The sequence below is a fragment of the Balaenoptera ricei genome, chromosome 7, assembly GCF_028023285.1.
Source record: "Balaenoptera ricei isolate mBalRic1 chromosome 7, mBalRic1.hap2, whole genome shotgun sequence".
Lineage (NCBI taxonomy): Eukaryota > Metazoa > Chordata > Mammalia > Artiodactyla > Balaenopteridae > Balaenoptera > Balaenoptera ricei.
Window position 1 is genome coordinate 65,397,523 of NC_082645.1, and position 25,316 is coordinate 65,422,838.

The 25,316-nt window shown below is 33.6% G+C and overlaps 1 protein-coding gene across 2 annotated transcripts in view; it reads left to right on the forward strand.

Annotated features, from left to right (window-relative positions):
* AGPS (alkylglycerone phosphate synthase) overlaps positions 1–25,316 on the forward strand; it is a 142,511-nt gene that overhangs the window by 40,850 nt on the left and 76,345 nt on the right. Inside the window, exons 3-9 of one of the 2 annotated variants that reach the window (XM_059928160.1) lie at positions 4,888–4,978; positions 6,807–6,927; positions 7,023–7,097; positions 11,874–11,945; positions 13,442–13,521; positions 14,715–14,795; positions 24,343–24,468. In XM_059928160.1, the coding sequence (XP_059784143.1) occupies positions 4,888–4,978; positions 6,807–6,927; positions 7,023–7,097; positions 11,874–11,945; positions 13,442–13,521; positions 14,715–14,795; positions 24,343–24,468 (646 nt within the window). Of the gene's footprint in view, positions 1–4,887; positions 4,979–6,452; positions 6,558–6,806; positions 6,928–7,022; positions 7,098–11,873; positions 11,946–13,441; positions 13,522–14,714; positions 14,796–24,342; positions 24,469–25,316 lie in introns of those variants that run through there. The other variant, XM_059928161.1, reaches the window with a different exon arrangement.

Sequence of the window (25,316 nt, forward strand, 5' to 3'; positions counted from 1 at the left end):
TTGATTAAAACATATTTGTTTATTTTTTTCATTCTATTATTTTTGTTTTGCTAACCTTTATGTAAAGATTTATTTGAGAATTTTAGATGGTGTTTTTGTTATATAATATGAAGTCATCATAAGAGGTGACGTCCTCTCAGCCAATGCCGTGTAACTGTTAAAATTACATGACAAAATGAGTGCTTTTTGTCACTTCCAATTAAAAATTCCTTTGGATAGGGCCCACCACTGGCTCCTTTAATATTGAATTCTGTATTATAAACATATATTTAATTTCAGTACAGAATTTATATATTACACACTGATTCCCCACCCCCTCCCACCCCTCCCCCTTTGGCTGTCTTTGTGAAGTCAAAGTAAACTTCTGAGGCTAGTTGCTAAAAGCTTTTGCAGTTATTCAAGCTCTGATGAAATGAGTGAGAAATAATCTTGAGCAAAAGTGTTACACTTTGAACATTTAATTTAATTTAATTTTATTTTATTTTGGCTGTGTTGGGTCTTTGTTACTGTGTGCGGGCTTTCTCTAGTTGTGGCGAGTGGGGACTACTCTTGGATGCAGTGCGCAGGCTTCTCATTGCAGTGGCTTCTCTTGTTGTGGAGCATGGGCTCTAGGTGCTCAGGCTTCAGTACCTGTGGCACGTGGGCTCAGTAGTTGTGGCCCACGGGCTCCCGAGCACAGGCTCAATAGTTGTGGCGCACAGGCTTAGTTGCTCCGCAGCATGTGGGATCTTCCCGGACCAGGGCTCGAACCTGTGTCCCCTGCATTGGCAGGCAGATTCTTAACCACTGCACTGCCAGGGAAGTCCCTTGAACATTTTAAATAGCTTGTACAACATAGATGTTAAGACCAATATATAGTCTATTCTGGTTTGTTTTCAGTATTGGTTTAATTGTTCTTTGATCTGGAATAGATAGTGACTACTAGAGTATCTCTTCTTTTCTTCATTTAAACACACACTTTTCTCCATTAAACACAAAAGTAAAAATAGCTTTGAGGACTTAAATGGCCATCTTGGAAAAAAATAACTTCTGACCTTACTTCATACCAAATACAGAGATCAATTCCAGATAGGTTATAGACCTAAATACATAAGCTAAAACTATAAAATTGCTAAAAGAATATACAGAATGTCTTTCTGAATTTGAGGTAGGCAAAAAGCAGAGAACTAAAAGCATTAATATAAGGAAAAAATGAATCAGACAGCATTAAAATACAGAACTTCTTTTCATCAAAAGACTCCTTTAAGAGAGTGAAAAGACAAATCACAGAGTGAGAGAAAATATTTAATACATACATCCTTGATTTCAGAATATATAGAGAATTCTTATACATCAATAAAAACATAATAATAAATGAGTAAAAGATGAACTGGCATTGAAAACAGGATATCCAGATGGACAATAGATATATGAAAAGAAGTTCAGTTTCTTGAGTAATCAGTGAAATTCAAATTAATATTGTCAAGAGATTACCAATAGAATGTCTCATAATGAAAATAACTACAATACCAGGTGTGGAGAGGATGTGGAACAAGTAGAACTCTTTATACATTGCTGGCTGTTAACATCTTGGAAAGCTATCTGCCAGCACCTCCTAAAGCTAAACATATGCATAGACTGTGGCCTAGGAACTCCACCCTAGTTATATAGCTTTCTGAAACATGTGATATGTGATCTTAAGAAAACAAGTTTAAGAACGTCCCTGCACATACCAAAAACTGTAAACAACTCTATTTTCTGTCACCAATACAATGGATAAAGTAATTATGCTATACTCACACAGCGGAATTAAGCCATGGAAATGAATGGACTGCAACTACGTACACAAACATAGATGACTCTCACAAATATAATATTGAACAAAAGAAAGCAGATACAAAAAGTACATTTTATATGATTTCATTTATATAACGTTAACAAGATAGTTGTTCCTTTGGTGTGGGGAAAGGTGATAATGCCTGGAAAGGGGCAAGGAGAGGGATATTTCTGGGGTGCTGGTAATGTTCTATTTCTGGATCTGCATGCTGATTACATGGGAGGTTTACTTTGTAAAAATTCATTCAGCTGTACACTTACTTTTTGTATGCATGTTATACTTCAATATTTTGTAAATAAAATATTTATAAAATTAAACAAAGCTAAAACAGCCATAATATAGTATAGTTTTATTTGGCTGTTCTGTCATCATGGTGGGGAGAGGGAAGTAGAGAAGTTGCAAGAACATTATAGTGAAAAAAATTACCGAATATAGCTACTGTGATTTTATAAATATTCATTAATAAAGAATTTTAGAATAATGATCTCACTTGGAATGATGGTAAGGGAAGAATCAGACTAGAGGCAGCATCATATAGTATTTAAGAGCACAGACTTATTTATTACTTATTTTACCTTATTTATTACCTGGTTCATATCCTGGTTTTGTAACTTACTAGCTGTGTGACCTTGAGTAAGTTACTTAACATACCTAACATCTTAAGTTGTTTAACTTCTCTGTGCCTTAGCTTCCTCATTCATAAAATGGGGTAATAGTATCAACCTCATAACATTATTATAAGTTAATATACATAACAAACTTAGAACAATGCCTGACACATAATAACGCTTTATGTTTACTTAAATAAAAATTTGAGTACCATTTTAAAATATACATTTTGAAATTTGTTTTGGTCTTTTCTGAAAGTTATTTTATTACTGCTACAGTAACACATTGGAATATTATTGTTTGCATATCAGCCTTCTTCACTACACTGATCTAGGGTAGGATATTTATTTTATCTCTTTATTTCTAGAACTTATTGCTATTTAATATCTTGCCATCTCTGACAAGTATTTGCAAAACTGAAAAGTTGCCTCTCTAAGCACTTGAGTTTTCTGCACCAATATTCTCATATATATACAATTTAGGATTTCTTGTATATATGAAATAATGTTTATGTTTCATATAAGCTCATTTAAATAGAGTTTGGGATAGAAGATATAGGAAACGAAATTTGAGTAGCAAATCTAGTTTTTTCATAGTATTCCTGCTCTATAGAGCTCTTTAGTGTGTTTTAAATTTATTGTAGCACTTCGTGTAAAATATAAGCACCTTGAAATCTGGTTTATTTACCATTCCCTGTTCTTTTTCTAGTTGTCACATCATAAACTCCATGATACAGTATTATAATTTTTAAGTCATATATACTTTAAAGAAATTAAGAAAAATAGTCAATTATATTTACTCACATATTTACTCTTTCTGTCATTATTTATTCCATTGTGAAGATTTCACTGTACATTTAGTGTTATATTTCCCTTCAGCCTATAGAAGTTCCTGTGGAATTTCTTGTAGTGTAGGTGTGCTGGCTCCAAGTTCTCTTAGTTTTCATCTGAAAATGTCTTTATTTTACTCTTGTTCTTGAAGGATATTTTCACCAGATACAAAATTCTAGGTTGGCATTCTTTTCCTTTCAGCACTTTAAAAATGTTGTTCTGTTGTTTTCTGGACTTCATTGTTTCTGATGAGAAGTCAGTCATAATTTTTGTTGTTATTACATTATAGGTAATGTGTCATTTTTCTCTAGATGCTTTTAAGATTTCTTTCTCTTCTTTCTCTCTTTCTTTTTTAAGTTGCAATTTGACTATGATGTGCCTAGTGTGAGTTTCTTTGCATTTATCTTCTTAGAGTTCTCTGACCTTCTTTAGTTTGCGAACTTATGTCTTTCATCAAATTTGGAAACTTTCTGTTATTATTTCTTCAAATACTTTTTTTATTCCTTTCCCTCTTTCCTCTTCTTCTTAGGTCTCCATTTATATGTATGTTAGTATTTTTCTGTTGTTCCATAGGTCTCTGTAGCTCTTTATTTTTTCAATCTTCTTCTCTGTTCTTCAGATTAAAAATGATTTATTGCTCTATCTGTAAGTTCACTGATGTCTCCAGTCTGCTCTTGAGTTCCTCCAGTGAATTTTTATTTCAATTTTAATTATAGAATTTCTATTTTGTTCTTTTTATAATTTCTATTTCTCTGCTGAGATTTCTTTCTGTTATTCACTGGGAACGTATTTCCCCTTTTGTCCTTTAGTGTAGTTATAGCTGTTTTAAAATCCTTGTGTGCTATTTCCAGTATCTTGGATCATCTTGGGGTTCTTATTATTTGCCTTTTATCTTGATTATGGATCACACTTTCTTGTTTGTTTATGTCTGGTAATTTTGAAGTGTATCTTGGACATTGTTAATGGTATGTTGTAGAAACTCTGGGTTCTGTTACATTCTTCTGAAGAGGCTTTTTGTTGTTGTTGTTGTTGTTTTTAAACCAAGCAATTAACTTGACTCATCTCAAGTTTCCTTCTTTGGTGGTGAGCAGCTGAATTATCTGTTCTGTTCTTTTAAGCTTAGCTGGGCTGCTTAGTGTCTGCTCCATACATGTATAATTCAAGATCAGCCAGACATTTGGATAGAGTTTATACATAGGTCCCTCTGACTGACTCCTGGATTTGTGTGATTTTTCTGTACTCTTCCCAGATGCTGTGTTCACTGTGAGCACTGTCCTCTCATTCTTTCAGCCAGGAAGACTGTAGGTTTTCTGCATTCTTCTTTCTTTCTGTGGTACTAGCTGGGGCTTTCCCTCAGGCTAAAGCCTGTTTAAAAAATAAAACAAAACTGGAAACTCATGTAGTGCTGTTTTCTTCTTACTCCCTTACCACCTATTTTCCCCTGGTTTGGGGCTATCTATACTGCCCTCAAATAGTTGGGTTTTGTTTGTTTTGTTTTTGTCCAGAGCTTATCATTATATGTGGGAGGGTTGGTTCAATAGGAACTACCTGACCATTACTAGAAACAGAATCTAAGATTTGAACTTAAATGAAGATACTTTACTCTAATGTTTTACCTTCTTTGTACCTTAGGTACCCTCTTAGTGGCATGATTTTGCCAACTTTTAAAGAGTGGATCCAAAATACACTTGGAGTAAGTCTGGAGCATAAAACTACCTCTAAAGTAAGCAAATAAGAATGATTAATAATATTGTTAACTGAGTGTGTGTGTGTTTAATCCCAAATTAATTAGACTTATCTTAGTAATTTGTTATAATTATTTAATATATTTGTTATTTTTTTGTTAAGAAGTTTACTAGTCATATTGGCCTTGTTAGGCTTTCTAGGGGTGATTTTTTTTTTTAATTTTTTTTAGCATCACAGATATAGAGCCTAATCTCAGCATTTATCTGAGATTTATCTGGCAAATCTGTAATCCTCTCTGAGCCTCAGAGTTGTAACTGTCTGTCCTGTGTGTCACAAGTAGTAGTGAAGTTCAAATGAATGAATTCTGTGAGAGAACTTTGTTACAAAAATATAAGGTGCTGTTATTTGTAGGTTTTGTAATGAACTGACAGTAATCTAGGATTAATATAGAATAATTTAAAATAAAAATATAATGTTACATTTACTAACAAAACATTTAGAATATTTGAAGATTGAAAAAAGTAAAGTAAAAGTTTGATTAAGATAAGAGTGATAGAGAATTTTAGTTTGCTCATGTGGTATCACTTTTCTGACAGGGGTGGTTAGAATCCTTTAAACTATATACGTATTAAGCTAATGAAATAGTTAACATTTCTTTGTATAATTATAATCTTTATTATTTATTAGTATTATTTGCTATGACATGGTATTCTGCGTCCCTCTAACTGAGTATAACTTCGATAAGCGCAGGGGCTATGGCTTACACTATATTATCCACTATATCTAACATATTATTAAGGACTGTAGGTATTCAGTGAGTGCTTGTTTGGTTTATTTATAAATCCACAGTTACATTTTATTCTAGTATTAAATTAGGCTAAACAGCTAATTCCTATCCCTCTCAAACCAAATTCTTTTAACTTTTCTTTAAAGATCTCTTCTATTTCCTTTTTTGACTATTTGTGATCACTTTTTTGACACTGATGCAATCTATATACCATATTCAGAAATTTCACCAGTTTTACATGCACTTCTTTTTTCTGTTTTGAGCCCTTTCAGTTTTCAATAACTTAACAAAATAGTAATCTGTATGATGGTGATAATCTCATTTAACAGATGAAGAAGCCAAGGCTTGCAGAAGTTGGGTGACTTGCCCAATGTCACATAGCTTTAAAGTTGAAGATTTACTTTTCAAGTTACCTGTTAGTTGAAATTAAGTATCAAGTTTATGATTATGTTGTGAGTTTTAAAGCAGTCCTGTAAAAATGGGTTTATTACTTATTGGGAGGCTTTTTGCTGATCATTTAAAAATAATAAAAGGAAATGATAAATTTTATCTACAGGTGAAAATGTAGTTAATGCAAAAGTTAACTATCTTTCCCCCAGTGTCCCTAGTCTAAAATCAAAGATTTGAGACTTTGCTATCTTCCTTGTTCTTAATTGTAATCTTTATTTTTATTTTATTTTATTTATTTATTTTTTGACCACGCCACACAGCATGCGGGATCTTAGTTCCCTGACCAGGGATGGAACCCTGGCCGCCTGCGGTGGAAGCAGGGAGTCTTAACCACTGGACCGAAGTCCCCTTAACTGTAATCTTTAGAAATAATGAAAAGGTGGGCCATAGAAGCAAAAGAGAAAACATAGGCTTTTATAACTTATGTTACAGAATGTGATTAACCAGAGCATTTGTAATTGGTTACTGTCACAGAGTTGGTTTCCGTATGTATTATTTGTTATTTTCCTATGCTTCTGTCTTAGTTTGGATGTAAAAAAATTTACATTTTGTAGTCACTCTCTGTAACATAGGTATTCAAATTTTATTTTCTAGAAATAAGTCAAAGAAAACCAATTTTATTTTCTAGGCATCCTTAAATCCTAGTGATACACCTCCTTCTATTGTAAATGAAGATTTTCTTCATGACCTTAAAGAAACTAATATTTCATATTCACAAGAAGCAGATGATCGAGTATTTAGAGCTCATGGTAAGCAACTTTATGTAAGTGCTATTTATTTTTAATTTGTAAATTTCCTATAATTTAAGATGTTTTTGCATTTTCTTTTTTAAACCTCAAAACAGGTCATTGTCTTCATGAGATATTTTTGCTCAGGGAAGGAATGTTTCAGCGAATTCCTGATATAGTTTTATGGCCAAGTAAGTTCTTGTTTTTCTTTGTATTATTAATTTAGTATTGTTAAATTTTAAGTAAATTTAGTATTGGAAATACGTACTTTTAAACATGAGCTATAAAAAATATAGATTGCTATATTTTTAGAGTTTACTAAAGGTCATATTCTTAATATGATCATCCTGAATGGTTGTTTTTAATGATTAATTTTGTTGATGATTAAATCTTCATTTAGTATGTACATATCCTTTTGTGAGGTCAGTAGAAAAATGTATTTTGGGCTAATTTGACAGCTTAATGAAATTATTATCAATCAGTGATATATTCAGATGTATAGAAACTCTTAACATAACTGATTACTGCAACTAATAATAGTAGTTTGTTGATGTTAACTTGTGGGCTAAAAAATATGGTATTCAAATGATGAAACAAGTTGTTTAATATGGATATTGTCTTTGATATAAATAATTAAATTTTGAGAAATTAATTTCATTTAGGGATTTGGCTTGAGGTGGAGGATGGATGAGCTTTCTGTTATTATTTTGCTCTTGCTGATGCTTAGGCACTATATTTATATATATGTTTTTTTTTTTTTTAAACATCTTTATTGATGTTTAAAAAAAAGCATAATTGAAGCATAATTGCTTCACAATGGTGTGTTAGTTTCTGCTTTATAACAAAGTGAATCAACTACACATATACACACGTTCCCATATCTCCTCCCTCCTGCATCTCCCTCCCTCCCACCCTCCCCATCCCACCCCCCCAGGCGGTCACAAAGCACTGAGCTGATCTCCCTGTGCTATGCGGCTGCTTCCCACTGCTATCTATTTTACATTTGGTAGTGTATATATATATGGTTTTTATATCCACGTCTTGTAGCAGAAACTTTAAGCAGAATAGGTATACTGCTCCTTACTGTCCATACTTACCTTTTAAGAAGTTCTACTGATCTTCTGATCCTTTTTTCTCTTCAGACTCCATAAAAGGATTATATAGAATGTTTTATTTTTCAAAAAATTGCCTCATTCATGGACTCTCGGTTCTTAGATGTGATCCTTTTCCTTTTCAGGGAGTATCTGAGGGAAAAATCCTACTTTAATTTGGGGATAGGAAGGAGGGTGACATATATAGGGAGAAAAGAATCTATTTGAATAGTGTGCCCAAACCAAGTCTAAAATTTTGTTCTGTTGAATCTTCCAGTGTAAGAACTTCTTGGAAATAGTTTGTTTCCCAACAGGTTGTCAGTTAACTGTGGCCTTTATTTAACTTTAATGTAAATTTCCTTTTGGTAATAAAGTTCACGTTTTTCTTTGCATGAGGGTAAGTTTTGAGACAATATGGCAATTTGAGACAATGTGGTATTCCATAGAGTGGAGGTGGCTTTCTCATCTTGCAGTTTAAATATCTACACACCATATCTGTATATATACATATGTACACAAACCTAGGAAGTCTGTCGTTGTGGATGTCTTTAAGTCTGTCTGTAATTGGAGTCTGAATTCTACATGTTGCTTTAATAGGATGTCTAGGGCTTATCTAAGAGTAAGAACTTGTAATATATGGAACTTTCCTGATTTGGAGTCATACTTAAACCAAGATTTGTCACCATTGTGACCTGTACACAGTGTAGCTATTTCTACCTTTCATTTAGTTTGGACAAGTAGTTAGTTACTTATACATTGTATGTTGTCTGTGGTAAGTATACTTATAAAAATAAAGTTTCCTTTAGCAATATTTATTCAATTTATGCATTATTTTCAGCAGTCTAAATATCGAAACTTTAGGCCTGTGAAAATATGTGCTAGGTACTGTTCTAGGTATTGAAGATAAGACACTGAACAAAACACAAATCCCTATTCTCAGGTGCTATACAATTAAGTGGGGGCGGGAGGAGACAGAACAATAAACAAATATTTAATGTAGTGAAGGGTGGTAAATGTTATAAAGAAAAACAAGGCACAGTAAAAAGATAGAGAATAAATCGGGTGGGCAGTGGGATGAGGGAGTGCTGTGTCAAATAACATTGTAAAGGAAAGCTTCCGATTTGGTGACAATCCTTGAAATAGTTTTGCCTTATTAAAGGTTTTTTAACAGACATCTTTGGGTATTTTATTAATTATTGATGAACTAGTATTCCATTTATTAAAAATTTTTACCACAGATAGTGAGCTTTATAGGCTTAATCTGAAAGCTTGAAAATAGATTTTTATTAAATTTGGAATGATGCAAATGACATATTCCTAGCTTTAAGAAAACCTGGGAAATGATAATCATAACTTTTATAGAACAGTATTTTTACTTTCATAAATGGATATTAATTTGTATATTTTCATTTGTATCCTTATTTCCCTTTCAGGTCCTAAGCAAGTGATACTCAATTTTTGCATGGTTTCCTTGCTTCAAATCTCTTTTTCCTCCATGCCATTACATAATTTATCAGGAGATTGATCTTTCTAAAACACTCTCTTTGCCATGTTGTTCCCCTCCTTAATTCCCTTTTGCTAGTCAAATTGAGTCTTAGCACCTCTTGTTTGGTGTTTAAAGTCTTCTGCCTTCAGGATTTTAATACTTAACTTTTACACTGAAAAGTACCCTTTGGTGTGTACAGTAGAAAGGAGTTCGTATGCAGTATATCATGTATAATGTTTAAAGTTTTGTTTAAAGAACAATAAAGAATCATCAATGGATGCAAAAATTAGTGGGCAAGAGTATGAAACATTTATGTAATCAAAGTATTTCCTCACGAGATATTTATTAATTATAATTTTTTAAAATAAATTTACTTATTTGTTTTTATTTTTGGCTGTATTGGGTCTTTGTTGCTGTGTGCGCGCTTCCTCTAGTTGCGGCACGCAGGGGCTACTGTTCGTTGCGGTGCATGGGCTTCTCATTGTCGTGGCTTCTCTTGTTGCGGAGCACGGGCTCTAGGTGCGCGGGCTTCAGTAGTTGTGGCACGTGGGCTCAGTAGTTGTGGCTTACGGTTTCTAGAGCGCAGGCTCAGTAGTTGTGACAGGGGGGCTCAGTTGCTCTGCGGCATGTGGGATATTCCCAGACCAGGGCTCGAACCCCTGTCCCCTGCATTGGCAGGTGGATTCTTAACCACTGCGCCACCAGGGAAGCCCTATAGTGTTTTTATATGGAGAAACCTAACAGTTGGCCCTTCTGATCCAAGGGTTCCGCATCTGTAGGTTCAACCAATGCTGTTCAAAAGTATTTGGAAAAAAAATTACATAAAGGCAACATGCCAGCAACTATTTATATAGCATTTACATTGTATTTACAACTATTTGCATAGCATTTACATTGTATTAGGTATTATAAGTAATCTAGAGATGATTTAAAGTATACAGAAGGATGTGCTGTAGGTTATGTGCAAATACTATGTCATTTTCTTTTTTTTTTAACATCTTTATTGGAGTATAATTGCTTACAATGGTGTGTTAATTTCTGCTTTATAACAAAGTGAATCAGTTATACATATACATATGTTCCCATATCTCTTCCCTCTTGCGTCTGCCTCCCTCCCACCCTCCCTATCCCCCCCTGTAGGTGGTCACAGGGCACCGAGCTGATCTCCCTGTGCTATGCAGCTGCTTCCCACTAGCTAGCTATTTAACGTTTGGTAGTGTATATATGTCCATGCCACTCTCTCACTTTGTCCCAGCTTACCCTTCCCCCTCCCCATATCATCAAGTCCATTCTCTAGTAGGTCTGTGTCTTTATTCCCGTCTTGCCCCTAGGTTCTTCATGACCACTTTTTTTTTTTTCTTAGATTCCATATATATGTGTTAGCAAACGGTATTTGTTTTTCTCTTTCTGACTTACTTCACTCTGTATGTATGTCATTTTCTTTAAGGGACCTGAGCTTCCCAGATTTTGGTGTCTGTAGGGGTCCTGGAACCTATCCCCTGTGGATACTGAGGGACTACTGTACTGTGTTACTAAATGATGAAAGTTAACATTACCAGCAATGAGACTTATCTACATCATGCGCCTCCAGTTATAATGCACTGAGAAAGGCACAGCATCACTTCTGTGGAATTCCTGCCAAAATGTATAAACTGAATTTAATCCTAAGGAAATAAGCAAACCGAAATTGAGGGACATTCTATGAAATAACTGACCAGTGCTCTTCAAAACTGTCAAGGTCAAAGTAGATTGAGGAACTATTTCAGAGTAAAGAAGACTAAGGAGATAGTCTTGGTTGCAACAGAGGCAGAGAATGAGGACTCGCGGGTGGAAGTTAGAGGGGCAAATGGGAAGAACTTTCTAACAGTCTGAGCTGTCCATCAATGGAACAGGCTTGAGAAATTTTGAGCTTCTGGTGCCTGGAAGTTTGGAGTCAGGGAGCTCAAAGGTCTTTAAAAAAAAAAAAAGACTAAGGAGATGTGACAACTAAAATGCAGTATGTGATTCTGGTCCAGAAAAGAGGACGTTAGTGGAACAGCTGGCAAATTTTGAATAAGGTCTCTTGATTAATTAATAGTATTGTATCAGTGTCAATTGCTTGGTTTTTATAGTTTTTATAGTTATATAAGATGTTAGTATTTGCAGCTACTGGGTGAAGGAAATCTTTGTACCATTTTTGCAACTTTTTTGTAAGTATAAAATTATTTAAAAATGAAAAGTTAAAAAAGAGAAAAAACAGTTTTTTTTAATATAGTGATTTAATGTGTTAATGAGTGAATAAATGAAGGAAAAGTTTAGACACTGAAGAACTCTACAGACCCTTGTTTTGTAGGGTTACCCAGATTTTGTTCATGCCCTTGTGATTAATTTATTTTCCCTTTTTTCAACAGCGTGTCATGATGATGTAGTTAAGATTGTGAATCTAGCGTGCAAATATAACCTTTGTATCATACCAATTGGTGGTAGGTATTGTGTGTTTTGAATTTTAATGTGATGTAAATTTGTTCTATTTTAAATATTTGTGCCATCCCACTGAAAACATTCTTGTAATTATGAAATGGTTATTTTGAAAAATTGGTTTATGGTGTTTATTGGTTATGCTGGTTTATTTCTGTTTTGAGTAAATCTACCTGAACTGTTTGAGACATGATTTACCCTTAGTTCATGGCTTCTTTCCCATATGGATCCTAATTGAAGCTGTGGCTTACTGCCTAAATAAGAAAATGTTCCTGCTTTAGTAGTTACTTTCTAACCTTTATCTTAATAGAGAGAATATTATTTTTCAAAGGCTAACTATACCCAACATAAATCTTTGAGACAAGGGATATGCAACCAGGACAGTGATAACCAAATCAGTAATATCTTTTAATACTGAAAACTAACATTATTTTACATTTTAAGACAAATTTAATCTCTCTTGATCATTCACCAACCACATCATTTTAACAGCTTACACAAGCCAAAGGAAATTGCCTTCACTGACTGAATTGGCATTGATGGAATGGAAATGGGACCTCTGCAAATCAGAAGTTCCAGATACCTTCTTCAGCTGATACTTTGCATTGAATTCATGCAAAAAAGGCATTACACTGCCACTCTTAATGAAATATTTTTGTGATTTCAAATGACTTTGACAAGAAATAGTGGTTACTAATCACAGACATGTTCTTAACATTGTTTCACTGTGTAGATCAATACCCCCTGTACTTGCATCAAGGTGACTTCCACTTATATTCTGTCCAAAAGATATGAAAGTACCAATTCAAACTTTATTCTGCTATATGATGGTACAGATCTGGTTAAGAACTGAGAACACCGTATTGTTCCGTATTGTTATCAAGAAAGCATTTTTCCTTTGACAACAAATGTTAAGTAGGAGTACATTGTTTAAATTCTTCTGTGTATTAATTATTCTATATTAAAATCACTTTTTCACCAAAGAACATATAAATTTGTTTTTGAATATCATATAATCTGGGCAGTTTTAACTTTATATTCTAATTTATTAAAGCCTTTTTGCCTGGGTGTATAAGATAATATTTTAAGTGATAAGTGAATCTCATAAATATGGCAGAAAGGAGATAATGGTGTCTCTAGTTGTATAGGATGGTTATTTTTTCTTCTACGCTATCTCTCCACAGTAATCATTAGCTTAGAACTTTTCTAATCATGTTTTTGGAGTTCCACAAATTGCTAGGGGCTTCACTTGAGTGTGCCCAGGGGATGGAGCCATATCCCATTACTTTCAGCTCCATAATATTTCTTCATTTTGGCATGCACCATAAAATTAAGGTGAGTTTGCTTATAGTGTGTTAGCATTGCAAATTACATTTTGCAAAGTAGAAATAGGTATTATTTCCTAGAGGGCCTATCTGTATACTTTGTCTTAGGGATTTACCCTAGAAATGTAGCTAAAAGTAAAATATTTAAGCATAGCTGTTGTTTCCTATTTTGGCAGGAGGAACAAGTGTTTCATATGGCCTGATGTGTCCTGCAGATGAGACAAGAACAATAATTTCTTTGGACACTTCACAAATGGTATATGATAGTTCAAGATGTATTTGAAGATAGTGTTTGGTTTTAAAGTTGTCTTTATGGCTCAGTCTTAGTTATTTTTAAAAAGGTATATTGTCCATTTTGTTTAAAATTTTTTTCATCATTATATTTTACCATTGTCTTCAGACCTCTAAAAGCTAAGTTCACTCTTACTCTAAGTCATATATCTTGATGGATTCTACCAAATTGACATGTGAAATTGACAATTTGAGAAGCATGGATTGGAATAGTGATACAATAGATGACCTGATTTGTATTGTTAAAAAACAAATAATATTTGTTAATGTTAATTTGAATCATCAAAACTTAGTTGTTCCCCAAAGTTTTACTAATGCTATTGCATTTTTGCTTTTGGAAGAATAGAAGAGCTAATTAATTTTAAAATTAACTTAACATTAATAAAGGTGCTAATAAACTTTAGGATTATTTTGTGAAATTTTGGTTCATTATGGTCCAAGAGTTGGCCATTGTGCTATGTTAAAGTTTTAGTTTGCGTATGAACTTAATCTTTGTATAGTCAACAATATTCCTGTTTATATAATCTTTTATTATAATTAAAAATTTAATATTATTTTATTGAAGTTTTTCAAGCATCCAAGTAGAGAGAATAGTATTTCTAGTCTCTAGATTAAATAAGTATTTACATATATTGGCTTTATCTTTTTTCCTCTACTATTTTTAAAGCAAATCCTGATAATATGCTACTTTATACCAAATATTTCTGTGTATTTCTTTTAAAAAGGACATTTTCTCACTATATTATTATCACTTCTGGCAAAATTAAAAGTAATTCCTTATATCATTTAATATCCAGTCCACATTCATTTTCCAGTTGTCTCAAAATTGTCTTTATTTTATAGTTCATTTCATTGTTCGAATGGGGATTCAGACAAGGCCCGCATTAGCTTTTGGTGGTTTCTTTTAGTCTCATTTTATCTGAAACCCTCTTCCTCACTTTCTGAATGTCTATGTTTTAAACCAGCTCCTGTGCAATATACTGCCTGTGTTACTATGTCTGTCATGTTGTATAGTCAGGAACAAGTGGAGCTTTCTAGTGTGGGTAACCCTACTTGCTTAATTTCTATCTTGTCACTTGCTGCTTTCAGTTAGGAAGTTATATTTCCTGAGAAAGTGTCTGTTCCTGGAGATGAAACTTCTGTCTTCTTTTGCAACAGAATCGAATCCTCTGGGTTGATGAGAACAATCTGACAGCTCATGTAGAGGCTGGCATAACAGGACAAGAGTTGGAAAGACAGGTATGTTATTTAAAATTTTCAAAACTGCTGTGTATCCCCTCTATGAATAAAGTACCTTTCACAATATATTCACTGAACAAGCTTTCTCTGTTTCTGTTGTGGCTCAGATATTGAGCTAGATGCTATGAACACAGTAGTGAATAAGACACCCATCCCCTACCCTACGAAAGCTTACGTTATATTATGACAGAAAGTTAGGTAAATAGACAATATGACTCAGTGAGAATTGCTAGGTGAAGGCTAAATGTGGGGTGTTAAGGCTTATCAAATGGGGTTCGAAGAGAAGTTGAACAAAGATGGTATCACAGAGGACTCGGCATTTAAAATGAAGATTAAATTAGGATGAGTGAGAGTGAAAAGGAAATGGGGTTGGGGAGAACAATCCAGTCAAGGGAAGCAGCATGTGCGGAAGATTTACAGGCAGCTGTTGCTTTGGGAGATCTGCAGATAGCTGAATATGGCTGAGATCTAGTCTGTGTATATGAGAGAACACATATTCTTGGTGTTTGTATTTTGGGTGAGTGTACGTATAGTAGTGGTAAAGGGTGAAGCCAGGAAAACATGAAGAGGTCAGCTCATAAAGCCGCAAAAGTTTGAACTTTACCTTTGTACTTAGTTTTCGTGAGCTACTGTGTGGAGGATGGATGGGCATGTAAAGGTGGATTAAGTGGCTGCTGCAATAATTTGGACAAGAGCTGATAGTGACTTGAGACAGAGTAGCAAGAATGGAGCGAAACAGAACAAGTTGGACACAGAAGTCTCAGAAATTAATGATAAATTTGATCAATTTGGGTAGATGTTGGTATTTGCTATTCATTGAAATTTTCAAAGCATAATTTTATTGAAAACTGCTCATCTCATGAATAAGTGGAACTCCTGGAGTCCTTATAGCACTTTTTTGGGATCCTAATGAATTTTAGGAAACTTGAGGTTCTCTTCATGGATTCTAAGCCATTAATTATTAAAATGGATTGGTTTCTTCAGCCCTTTCAAATATGGTCAAGATGACTGTAACTCAGCTTTTGTAAACAAAAGTTAGAAAGTCCAGTTCGCTGGTGATGATCTGACCATTTTGTTCAATTTGGGTTACAGAGACCCCTCGTTCCTACCTTTTTTTTTTTTTTTTCTTCCTACCTTTTAACAACACAGAAATGTGACATGCTTGTTGATCTTTTTTTTATTATCTTTTTCCATATTTCATGGTAAAGAGTTGAATGAAGTTGGTATGCTGGTGACCAATTCTGGATGAAAGGCTTTGAAAAACATTATTAAACTTTTATCTTTATTTTTGAGTTAATGCACTAAGATACACAGAACTAGAATAAAATTGAACATATTCATTGAGGCATTAAAGATCTTCAGTAAGTCAAGGTTTTATATAATTCAAGGTAATTAGGTTTGTTAATTATTATAGTTTATAATGAACTTTGTGGGTTGAATAATAGTATTTAATGAAAAAAACCTGTAAAAAGGCCTGTATTAGTCTTCTGTTATGCTGAGAGTCATTATCAACACTGATTTTTTTTTTTTTATAACAAAGGATGGCCTTTCATGTCTATAATTTTATATCCTTTATTATAGCATTTGATGTAGTATTTTAACCTTTCCAAGTTTTTTTTTTTTTTAAAGATTAGAATTAAAATTCAAGGAACATATTTCCTTGAAATTTAAATGACATTTTCCTAGACTAGGAACTTCTGATATTTTACCTACTAGTTTATTTCCCTAAATGCCAATATAGAACATTTCTTTTTGCCTCTAGTAGACTCTAATATAGTTTCTACAGCTGTATTGATCCCAGTTCAAGTTCTTCCTCATTATGCTTCTGTATTCTTCAGTTTCTTCTTCAGCTGAGGTAACCAACTTAAAACTTCCTGCTTTTTCATTCTAGAAGTTTTAAAATGACACAAATATATTAGTTGGGTAGCACAAATTTTCATCTTTTTAACTTGTAGATTACATTTTTTAATATGTATGAAATTTAAGGGAGGTCATTAAATGTTAACTTTGGATTTTGGGAATCTGTTTCAAGGTGTATTAAATATTTGGCTACTTAATTTCATTAGTTAATAGTCTGGGGATATGTGACTTATGATTTCCCCCCACTAGGAATGCATTTCTCAATGCCTCAGTTTCTTTATCTATAAAATGGAGATAATACCTACTTCATAAAGTTTTTGTTAGGAGGAAATAAGTTAATAATGTAAAGTACTTAGAACTTTTATTCATTCCACTGATTTTTATTGAGTACTATCTGCTTCATTCAAACACAGCTGACTTTAAATATTTCTTCTGTATGCCAAAGACTCCTAAATTTGTATCACCTCAGACTTCTTTCTTGAACTCTAAACTTGCATATCCACTTGCCTAGTTGACGTCTCCACTTGTATATCTAATACACATTTCAAACTTAACATTTAAAAAAATTGAATTTCAATTTTCCCTCCACAATTTGCTTATTCTGCAGCCTTCTCATTCCCAGTTGGTGGAAATTCAGTTCTTTGGGAAGCTTGAGCCAAAATCCTGAGTCTTTTTTTTTCTTTTTAGTATTTCTAAAAGGTCTTTTTATTTTTAAAAATATTTATTTATTTGACTGCATTGGGTCTTAGTTGCGGCCTGTAGGCTGTTTGTTGCAGTGCATGGGCTTCTCTCCAGTTGTGATGCTCAGGCTCTAGAGCATGCGGGCTCAGTAGTTGTGGCATGCAAGCTCTCTAGTTGTGGGACGTGGGCTTCAGAGCGCATGGGCTCAGTAGTTGTGGTGTGCAGGCTCTCTAGTTGTGGTGCATGGGCTCAGTAGTTGCAGTGCACGGGCTCAGTAGTTGCAGTGCAGGGGCTTAGTTGACCCGCAGCATGTGGGATCTTAGTTCCCCGACCAGGGATCAAATCCGCGTACCCTGCATTGGAAGGCGGATTCTTAACCACTGGACCACCAGGGAAGTCCCTGCTTTTGTTGCGTTTATAATAGTTTCATTGAGATATAATTGTCATACAATACTGTAAACTGCAGTCATTTAAAGTACACAACTTGATAAGGTTTGGTATATGAATACAACCATGAAACCATCACCACAATCAAGATATAGAACACATGCACCAATCCCAAAAGTTTCCTTTGGCCTCTTTTTTTTTTTTTTTTTTTTTTAATAAATTTATTTATTTATTTTTGGCTGTGTTGGGTCTTCGTTTCTTTTCTTTTTTTTTTTTTTTTTTAAATTTAGGGAAGGCTCTTTTATTTATTTATTTATTTTTGGCTGTGTTGGGTCTTCGTTTCTGTGTGAGGGATTCCTCTAGTTGCGGCAAGCGGGGGCCACTCTTCATCGCGGTGCACGGGCCTCTTCACTATCGCGGCCTCTCTTGTTGCGGAGCACAGGCTCCAGACGCGCAGGCTCAGTAGTTGTGGCTCATGGGCCTAGTTGCTCCGCGGCATGTGGGATCTTCCCAGACCAGGGCTCGAACCCGTGTCCCCTGCATTGGCAGGCAGATTCTCAACCACTGCGCCACCAGGGAAGCCCCCTTTGGCCTCTTTATAGTTCTCTCCATCCCACCTTTTCCATGTCCCTGGCAATCACTGATATGCTTTCTGTCACTGTAGATTTGTTTGAATGTCCTACAGTTTTATTAAAATGAAATCACATACTCTTTTTTTACAAGGGTGGGGCGAGGGTTGGCTTCTTTCACTAGGCATAATTATTTTGAGATTCATCACTAAGCATAATTATTTTGAGATTCATGCATATTGTTGCATGTATCATTATTTTATTCCTTTTTGTTGCTCAGTAGTATTCAGTTGTATAGATATACCACTGTTTGTTTATCCATTCACTTGTTGAATGCTTGGATTACTTCCAATTTTGGGCTATTACAAATAAAGCTGCTTTGAACATTCATGTGTAAGTCTTTGTTTGGACATATACCTTCCTTTCTCTTGGGTAAGTATCTAGAAATGAAATGGCTAAATCATTTGGTAGATATATATTTACCTTTTTGAAAAACCACCAAACGTTTTCCCAGAGTGATTGCATCATTTGATATTCACACTAGCACTGTATGAGTTTCTCTACACCCTTGCCAATATTTGTTATTGTTAGTCTTTTAAAGTTTAGTTGTTCTAGTAGGTTTGTTATGGTATCTTATTGTGGTTTTAATTTGCATTTCTCTAATGACTAATGATGTTGGAGATCTTTTCAAGCGCTGTTTGCCATCCATATATCTTCTTTGGTGAAGTGTCTCTTCAAGTTGCTTGCCCAATTTTAAAATTGGATTGTTTTCTTTTTATTGGGTTTTGAGAATTTTTTTTAACATATTCTGGACATAAGTTCTTTTCTAGATATATACTTTACAAATATTTTCTCCCAGTCTGCGGCTTGTCTTTTCATTCTCTTAACAGAGTCTTTTGAAGAGTACATGGTTTTTAATTTTGATGAAGTACAGCATACTTAATTTTTTACTTTATATATCATGCTTCTACTGTCATATCTAGAAACTTTTGCTTCACCTGAAGTTACAAAGATTTTCTCCCATTTAAGTTTCATAGTTTTTAGTTTCTATTCAAGTCTGATGAGTTTTGAAGATTTTGAGTTAATGTTCATGTATGGTGTGAGGGATAGGTTGAAGTTCATTTTTTTTGCATATGGATAATCAGTTGTTCCAGCACCATTTGTTGAAAATACTATCCTTTCTTCACTGAATTGACTTTGCACCATCATAAAACATGTCTGTTGTCATTTTTATATAATATGTAATATATAATAATGTGCATCTAGTCTGGACTCTATTTTGTTCCATTGATCTATTGTATATCTTTATGCCAGTACCACACTATTTGGATTCTTGTGGCTTTATCATAAATCTTTTTCAAAGTTGTTTTGGTGATTCTGGGTTCTTTGTATTTCTATATGATATTTATAATCACCTTGTCAATTTCTATTAAAAAAAGTAGCCTGTTGGGGTTTTGATTGGGATTACATCAACTCTATACATCAATTTGGGGAGAACTGACATCTTAATGTTGAATCTTCTGACCCATGAACATGGTATAACTTTAGTTTTTTTAAGGTCTGTTAATTTCTCTCAGCTGTGTCTTGTGGTTTTTAGCGTACAAATATTTCATATTTTTAATAGATTTGTCCTTAAGTATTATATATTTTTATAAATGGTATTTTTAAAAGTTTTCAATTTCTGAGTGTTCTTTATTAGTATATAGAAATAAAATTGATTTTTGTGTATAGCTCTTATATCTAGCAATCTTACTAAATTCACTAATTAGTTTTAAAAGTTTTAGCTCCCATTAGATCTACTACATTTATGATCAGGTCCTTTGTGAATAAAGACAATTTTACTTCTTCCTTTCCAATCAGTATGCCTTTATTTCTTTTTCTCACCTGATTGCACTGACTAGAACCTCCAATGCACTGTTGAAAAGAAGTGAAAGTAGACACCCTTATCTTGTTCCTGATTTAAGAGAGATGCATTCAGTTCTTCACCATTAAGTATGATGTTAATACTTAATGTATAGGGGTTTTTTTTGGTAGATGCCCTTAATCAAGTTGAGGAAGTTCCTTCTACCTTAGTTTGTAGAGTGTTTTTATTAGGAGTGGATTTTGGATTTTGTCAAATGCTTTGTGTCTTAAGGTGGAAGATGAGGTGATTTATTTGAGGCCTTTCTTCTTTTTTAATATAGGTTTTCAGTACTATAAATTTCCTCCAACTATTGCTTTAGTGGTATCCTACAAATTTTGATATGTCTGCTCAATTTCATTCATTTCAAAATATTTTCTACTTCCCTTTTGATTCTTTCTTTGACCTATAGGTACTTACAAGTTGTTATTTCATTTCCACTTACTGGGGGATTTTTCTAAACATCTTTCTGTTACTGATTTCGATGTTAATTCCATCGTGTTCAGAAAACATTCTTTATATGACTTAAATCCTATCAAATTAATTGATACTTGTTTTATGGCCTACAGTATGGTCTGTCTTGTAAATGTTCCATGTACACTTGAAAAGAATTTGTCCTCTGCTGCTGTTGGTTGGAGTGGTCTATACATGTCTGTTAGGTCAAATTGATTTATAGTGTTGTTCAGGTCTTCTGTATTTAAAACAAATTTCTATCTACTTGTTCTATCAGTTATTGATGGAAGGGAATTACAGTCTCCAACTATTATAGATCTATTTTTTTCTTGCAGTTCTATCAGTTTTCACTTCATATATTTATAGCTCTGTTATTGGGGGAATAAATACTGAGGATTGTTATTGTTTCTTGACTAATGAACAATTTTGTTACTGTGAAATGACCTTCCTTCTTCCTGATAGTATTTTTTGCTCTGAGATCTACTTCATCTGATGTTAAAACAGCCATTCCAGTTTTATTTTGACTGTTGTTAGCATGGTATATCTTTTTCTTTTTTCCATTTTTAAATTTTTTACTAATTTATATTTTTATATTTCAAGTGTTTTTCTTATAGACAGCATACAATTGGGTCTTTCCTTTTTATCTAACATGATAGTCTCTACCTTTTAATTGGGGTGGTTAGACCTTTTACCTTCAATGTGGTTTATTGATGTGGTTCAGTTTAAGTCTGTCATCTTGCATTTTGTTTTCTATCTTTCCTATCTGTGTTTTCTCCTTTTCCACTTCTACTGCCTTTTCTTAGATTGAATATTTTTTTTAATGATACCATTTTATCTTTTTTCTTTCTTCATTAGCTATAACTTTTTGTTTTGTTCTTTTAAGGGTTTCAGGTTCTATAGTGTATATCTTTAACTTAAAATAGTCTGCTTTAAGGTGATAATGTATATAACACTTAGAGTTTAGCATAAGAACCATAAAATATTATACTTCCCTTTCCCCTTGTCTCTCCTTTGTGCTGTTGTCATACATTCTACTTTTACATATATTGTAAAACCTATAGTATATTGTTATAATTTTTGTTGAAATAGTAAGTTATCTTTTAAAGATATTTAAACAGTAAGAAAACATCTTTTATATTTACCCATCTAGTTACCCTTTATGGTGCCTTTTAATTCAATCTGATGATATTTTCCTTCTGCTTGAAGTACTTGTTTTAAATATCTTTAGTGTGAGTCTGCTGTTGATGAATTTTTTTTGCTTTTGTTTGTCTGAAAATATCTTTGTTTCATATTTTTTTAACACTTTATTTTTTAGAGCAATGTTAGGTTTAAAACAAAATTGAGAGGGAGGTACAGAGATTTCCCACATGCCCCTGCCCCCATGCATGCATAGCCTCCCCCATTATCAACATCACTGGAAGTTTGTACCCCTTGACCACTATCTTCCCATTTCCCCCACCCCCTCATCCTCTGATAACCACCAATCTATGCTTCTATGAGTTCAACTTTTTTAGATTCCTCATAAAGTGATATAATGACATTGAGATTTCTTTTACCAAGGGTGAACCTACATTGGCACATCATAATTACAAAAAGTCCATAGTTTATTTTAGGGTTCACTTGTGGTGGTGTATATTCTGTGGGTTTGGACAGATGTATAAATAATCACTGAGTAGCCTTCATTATAATATTAGAGTATTTTCACTGCTCTACATTCTCTGTGCTCTCCCTGTTCATTTTCTCACCCCCCAACCCCTGGCAACCACTGATCTTTTTATTGTTTCCATAGTTTTGTCTTTTACAGAATGTCATATAGTTGGGATCACAGAATATGTGGCCTTTTCAGATTGGCTACTTTCATTTAGTAATATACGTTTAAGTTTCCTCCATGTCTTTTCATGGCTTGATAGCTTATTTCTTTTCAGCACTGAATAATATTCGATTGTCTGGATGTACCACAGTTTATTTATCCATTCACCAATCTTGGTTGCTTCCGAGTTTTGGCAGTTATGAATAAAGCTGCTTTAAACATTTATGTGCAGGTTTTTATGTGGACATAAGTTTTCAACTCCTTTGAGTAAATACAAGGAGTATGATTACTGAATTGTATGGTAAGAGTATGTTTAGTTTTGTAAGAAATTGCCAGATAGTCTTCCAAATTACCATTTTGCATTCCCACCAGCACTGAGAGTTTCTGTTGCTCCACATCCTCTCTAGCATTTGGTGTTGTCAGTGTTCTGGATTTGGGCCATTCATATAGATGTGTAGTAGTATCTCATTGTTATTTTAATTTGTGTTTCCCTGATGACATATGATGTGGAACATCTTTTCATATGATCATTTGCTATCTTCAGTGAGGTATCTATTAAGGTCTTTGGTCCATTTTTTAATTGGTTTTTTTCTTATTGTTGAGTTTTAAAAGTTTTAAGAGTTCTTTGTGTGTGTGTGTGCGTGCGCGCATGTGTGTGTATTACTTTCAGAAAAATTGAAAGGTATTAGTCTTTTGAGAGTAAATAATATGAATATAGATTGTTTGGGAATTAAGGAAGGAATATCATGGTCTGATAATCTTCATTTTAGCTTTCAGTCTTGTATTTAAGCTACTTATTTGTGAGTGGTTATTAACCTCTTAAAATTAAATAAATGTATTGAATGTTTAGTGAAAAAATTCTATTATGTAATAATTGATGTCTTTTAAAATCTTGTTTTCCTAGCAGCAAAATTAGACATGATAAATAATTTGCATTGCTTGTGTGCAAAAGCTAACAAATTGTATTCAACCTATAGGTTCTCAAGTTCTGGATTACAGCTTTCATACCATACTTAAATACACAGATATAAACATAGCTGACATACTCTATATCTCTGCATGGCTTACTTGAAAAACAGAAACAGTTGCTTAAATGGATGACTATCAAAATGGTCAACACAGATTGATGGGCTTGAGTGCAGTAGACAGTGGGTATGCAGATGGTAGTGTCTGTACCATTTGACATGAGATGGCTGAGTCTTTAAAATGATTTTAGTGGAATGGCTTTGGTGTTGTTGCAGTAAAGGGCATCCATCCAACCTCAGGTGCTGTGCAGATGGCAAAGCCACGCTAATATAGAAAAATGAGAAACAAGTGACTATTTAATGTACAGGAATGCATGATCTGCGTCACAAATACATGATGGTATTACATGCAGGAAACCTAGCCAGATGGCTGTACATTAAAACACATGACTCCTTGAGAGAATTAAGTACAGGCAATTTGCTCAGATTTTCTGCAGGCCTGCTGCAGATTATATTAGGGTAGGGAGCATAAGAGATTAAGTGCTTTATTTATTGAAAGTGTTTAGATGAAGTTGGCAATTATTTAAGCATAATCTGATCTCCATAAGTAGTTAAATTGTCTCTGTGGAAAAAAAAAAAGAAGGGAGGGTAGTTGGCTTTAACATAAAAGAATGTAAGGAGTAAGATTGGCTGGTGAACCTGTGGAAAATACAACTGTCTTTTGGCCCATATTTTTCCACTAGGCAAAAGCTTAAAAATATTTTTAGACAAGTATGATAAACGTATTTCTTTTTCTATATAGGTTTTAATGAGTCCAAATAGCAATGACATGGAAATTTTAATGTGGAAAGAGTTAATGTGTTGAGTGCTGTGTTAAACGGGGCCACTTTCACTGGTAAAATATTACATTTTTGTTTTTCAGCTTAAAGAAAGTGGTTATTGTACAGGTCATGAACCAGATTCCCTGGAATTCAGCACTGTGGGAGGATGGGTATCTACTCGGGCATCAGGCATGAAGAAGAATATCTATGGCAATATTGAGGACTTGGTAAATTTTTTCCTATTTATTATACAATAATTAATTAGTCTATAGAGATTATTATAAAGTTGTTAAGCCTTTAAAAATTGAGTTGGAGAGTCCCCCACAAAAGTATACCCTTTTTAATTATAGTAACGTTGATTATGTGTAACACAAATGGTTAAAAGACACAACTGTGGTCATTATTTAAGAGTGCTTCTTTTCGAGTAACTGATATTTAAGTTTTGTAGATGTCTCATAGTATCTGACTTATAAATGTATCTAAATATTATTTTGCAAGCCTTGGAGTCTTGGTCTTGAACTCTACCAAGATTTTAGTCTTTATTTAGGTGATCTTGTCATTACTACTGTTTTGCCTTAGGAGATTTTATATTTATTTTTCTGAAAAAAATTTTCTGTATAGAATTAAAGAGCCCAATTAAAAATGTTCTAGTTAATGTAATGTTTTATGTGCACATCATTTTGTTTTAGCTGATCTGGTGTCATTGCTCTTAAGAGTTAGTGCAATAGTGTAACTATAGGCATCCTGGCTAGGAATTAGGTATCATTTGTTCCATTTGTAGCTTTTCCAGTGATTAATTGTGTGACCTTGTGCAAATTGGTTTACCTTTCTAAACTTCAATTTCCTACTGTATAAAATAGAATAGTGTTATTTGTTACATAGAATTATTATAAGGAATAAAGGACATAAAATGAAAACTCTTAGAGGAATCACTGGTATGTAATAGGTACTTCATACATGTTAGTTCCCTTTATCATCAATATTTTGATAACAATTTAAAAGAATAGTTTATGAGACTATTAAAGTGGTGTTCCTAACATTATTCCTAGAGCTATTTAGGTTTGTTTTTCAGATC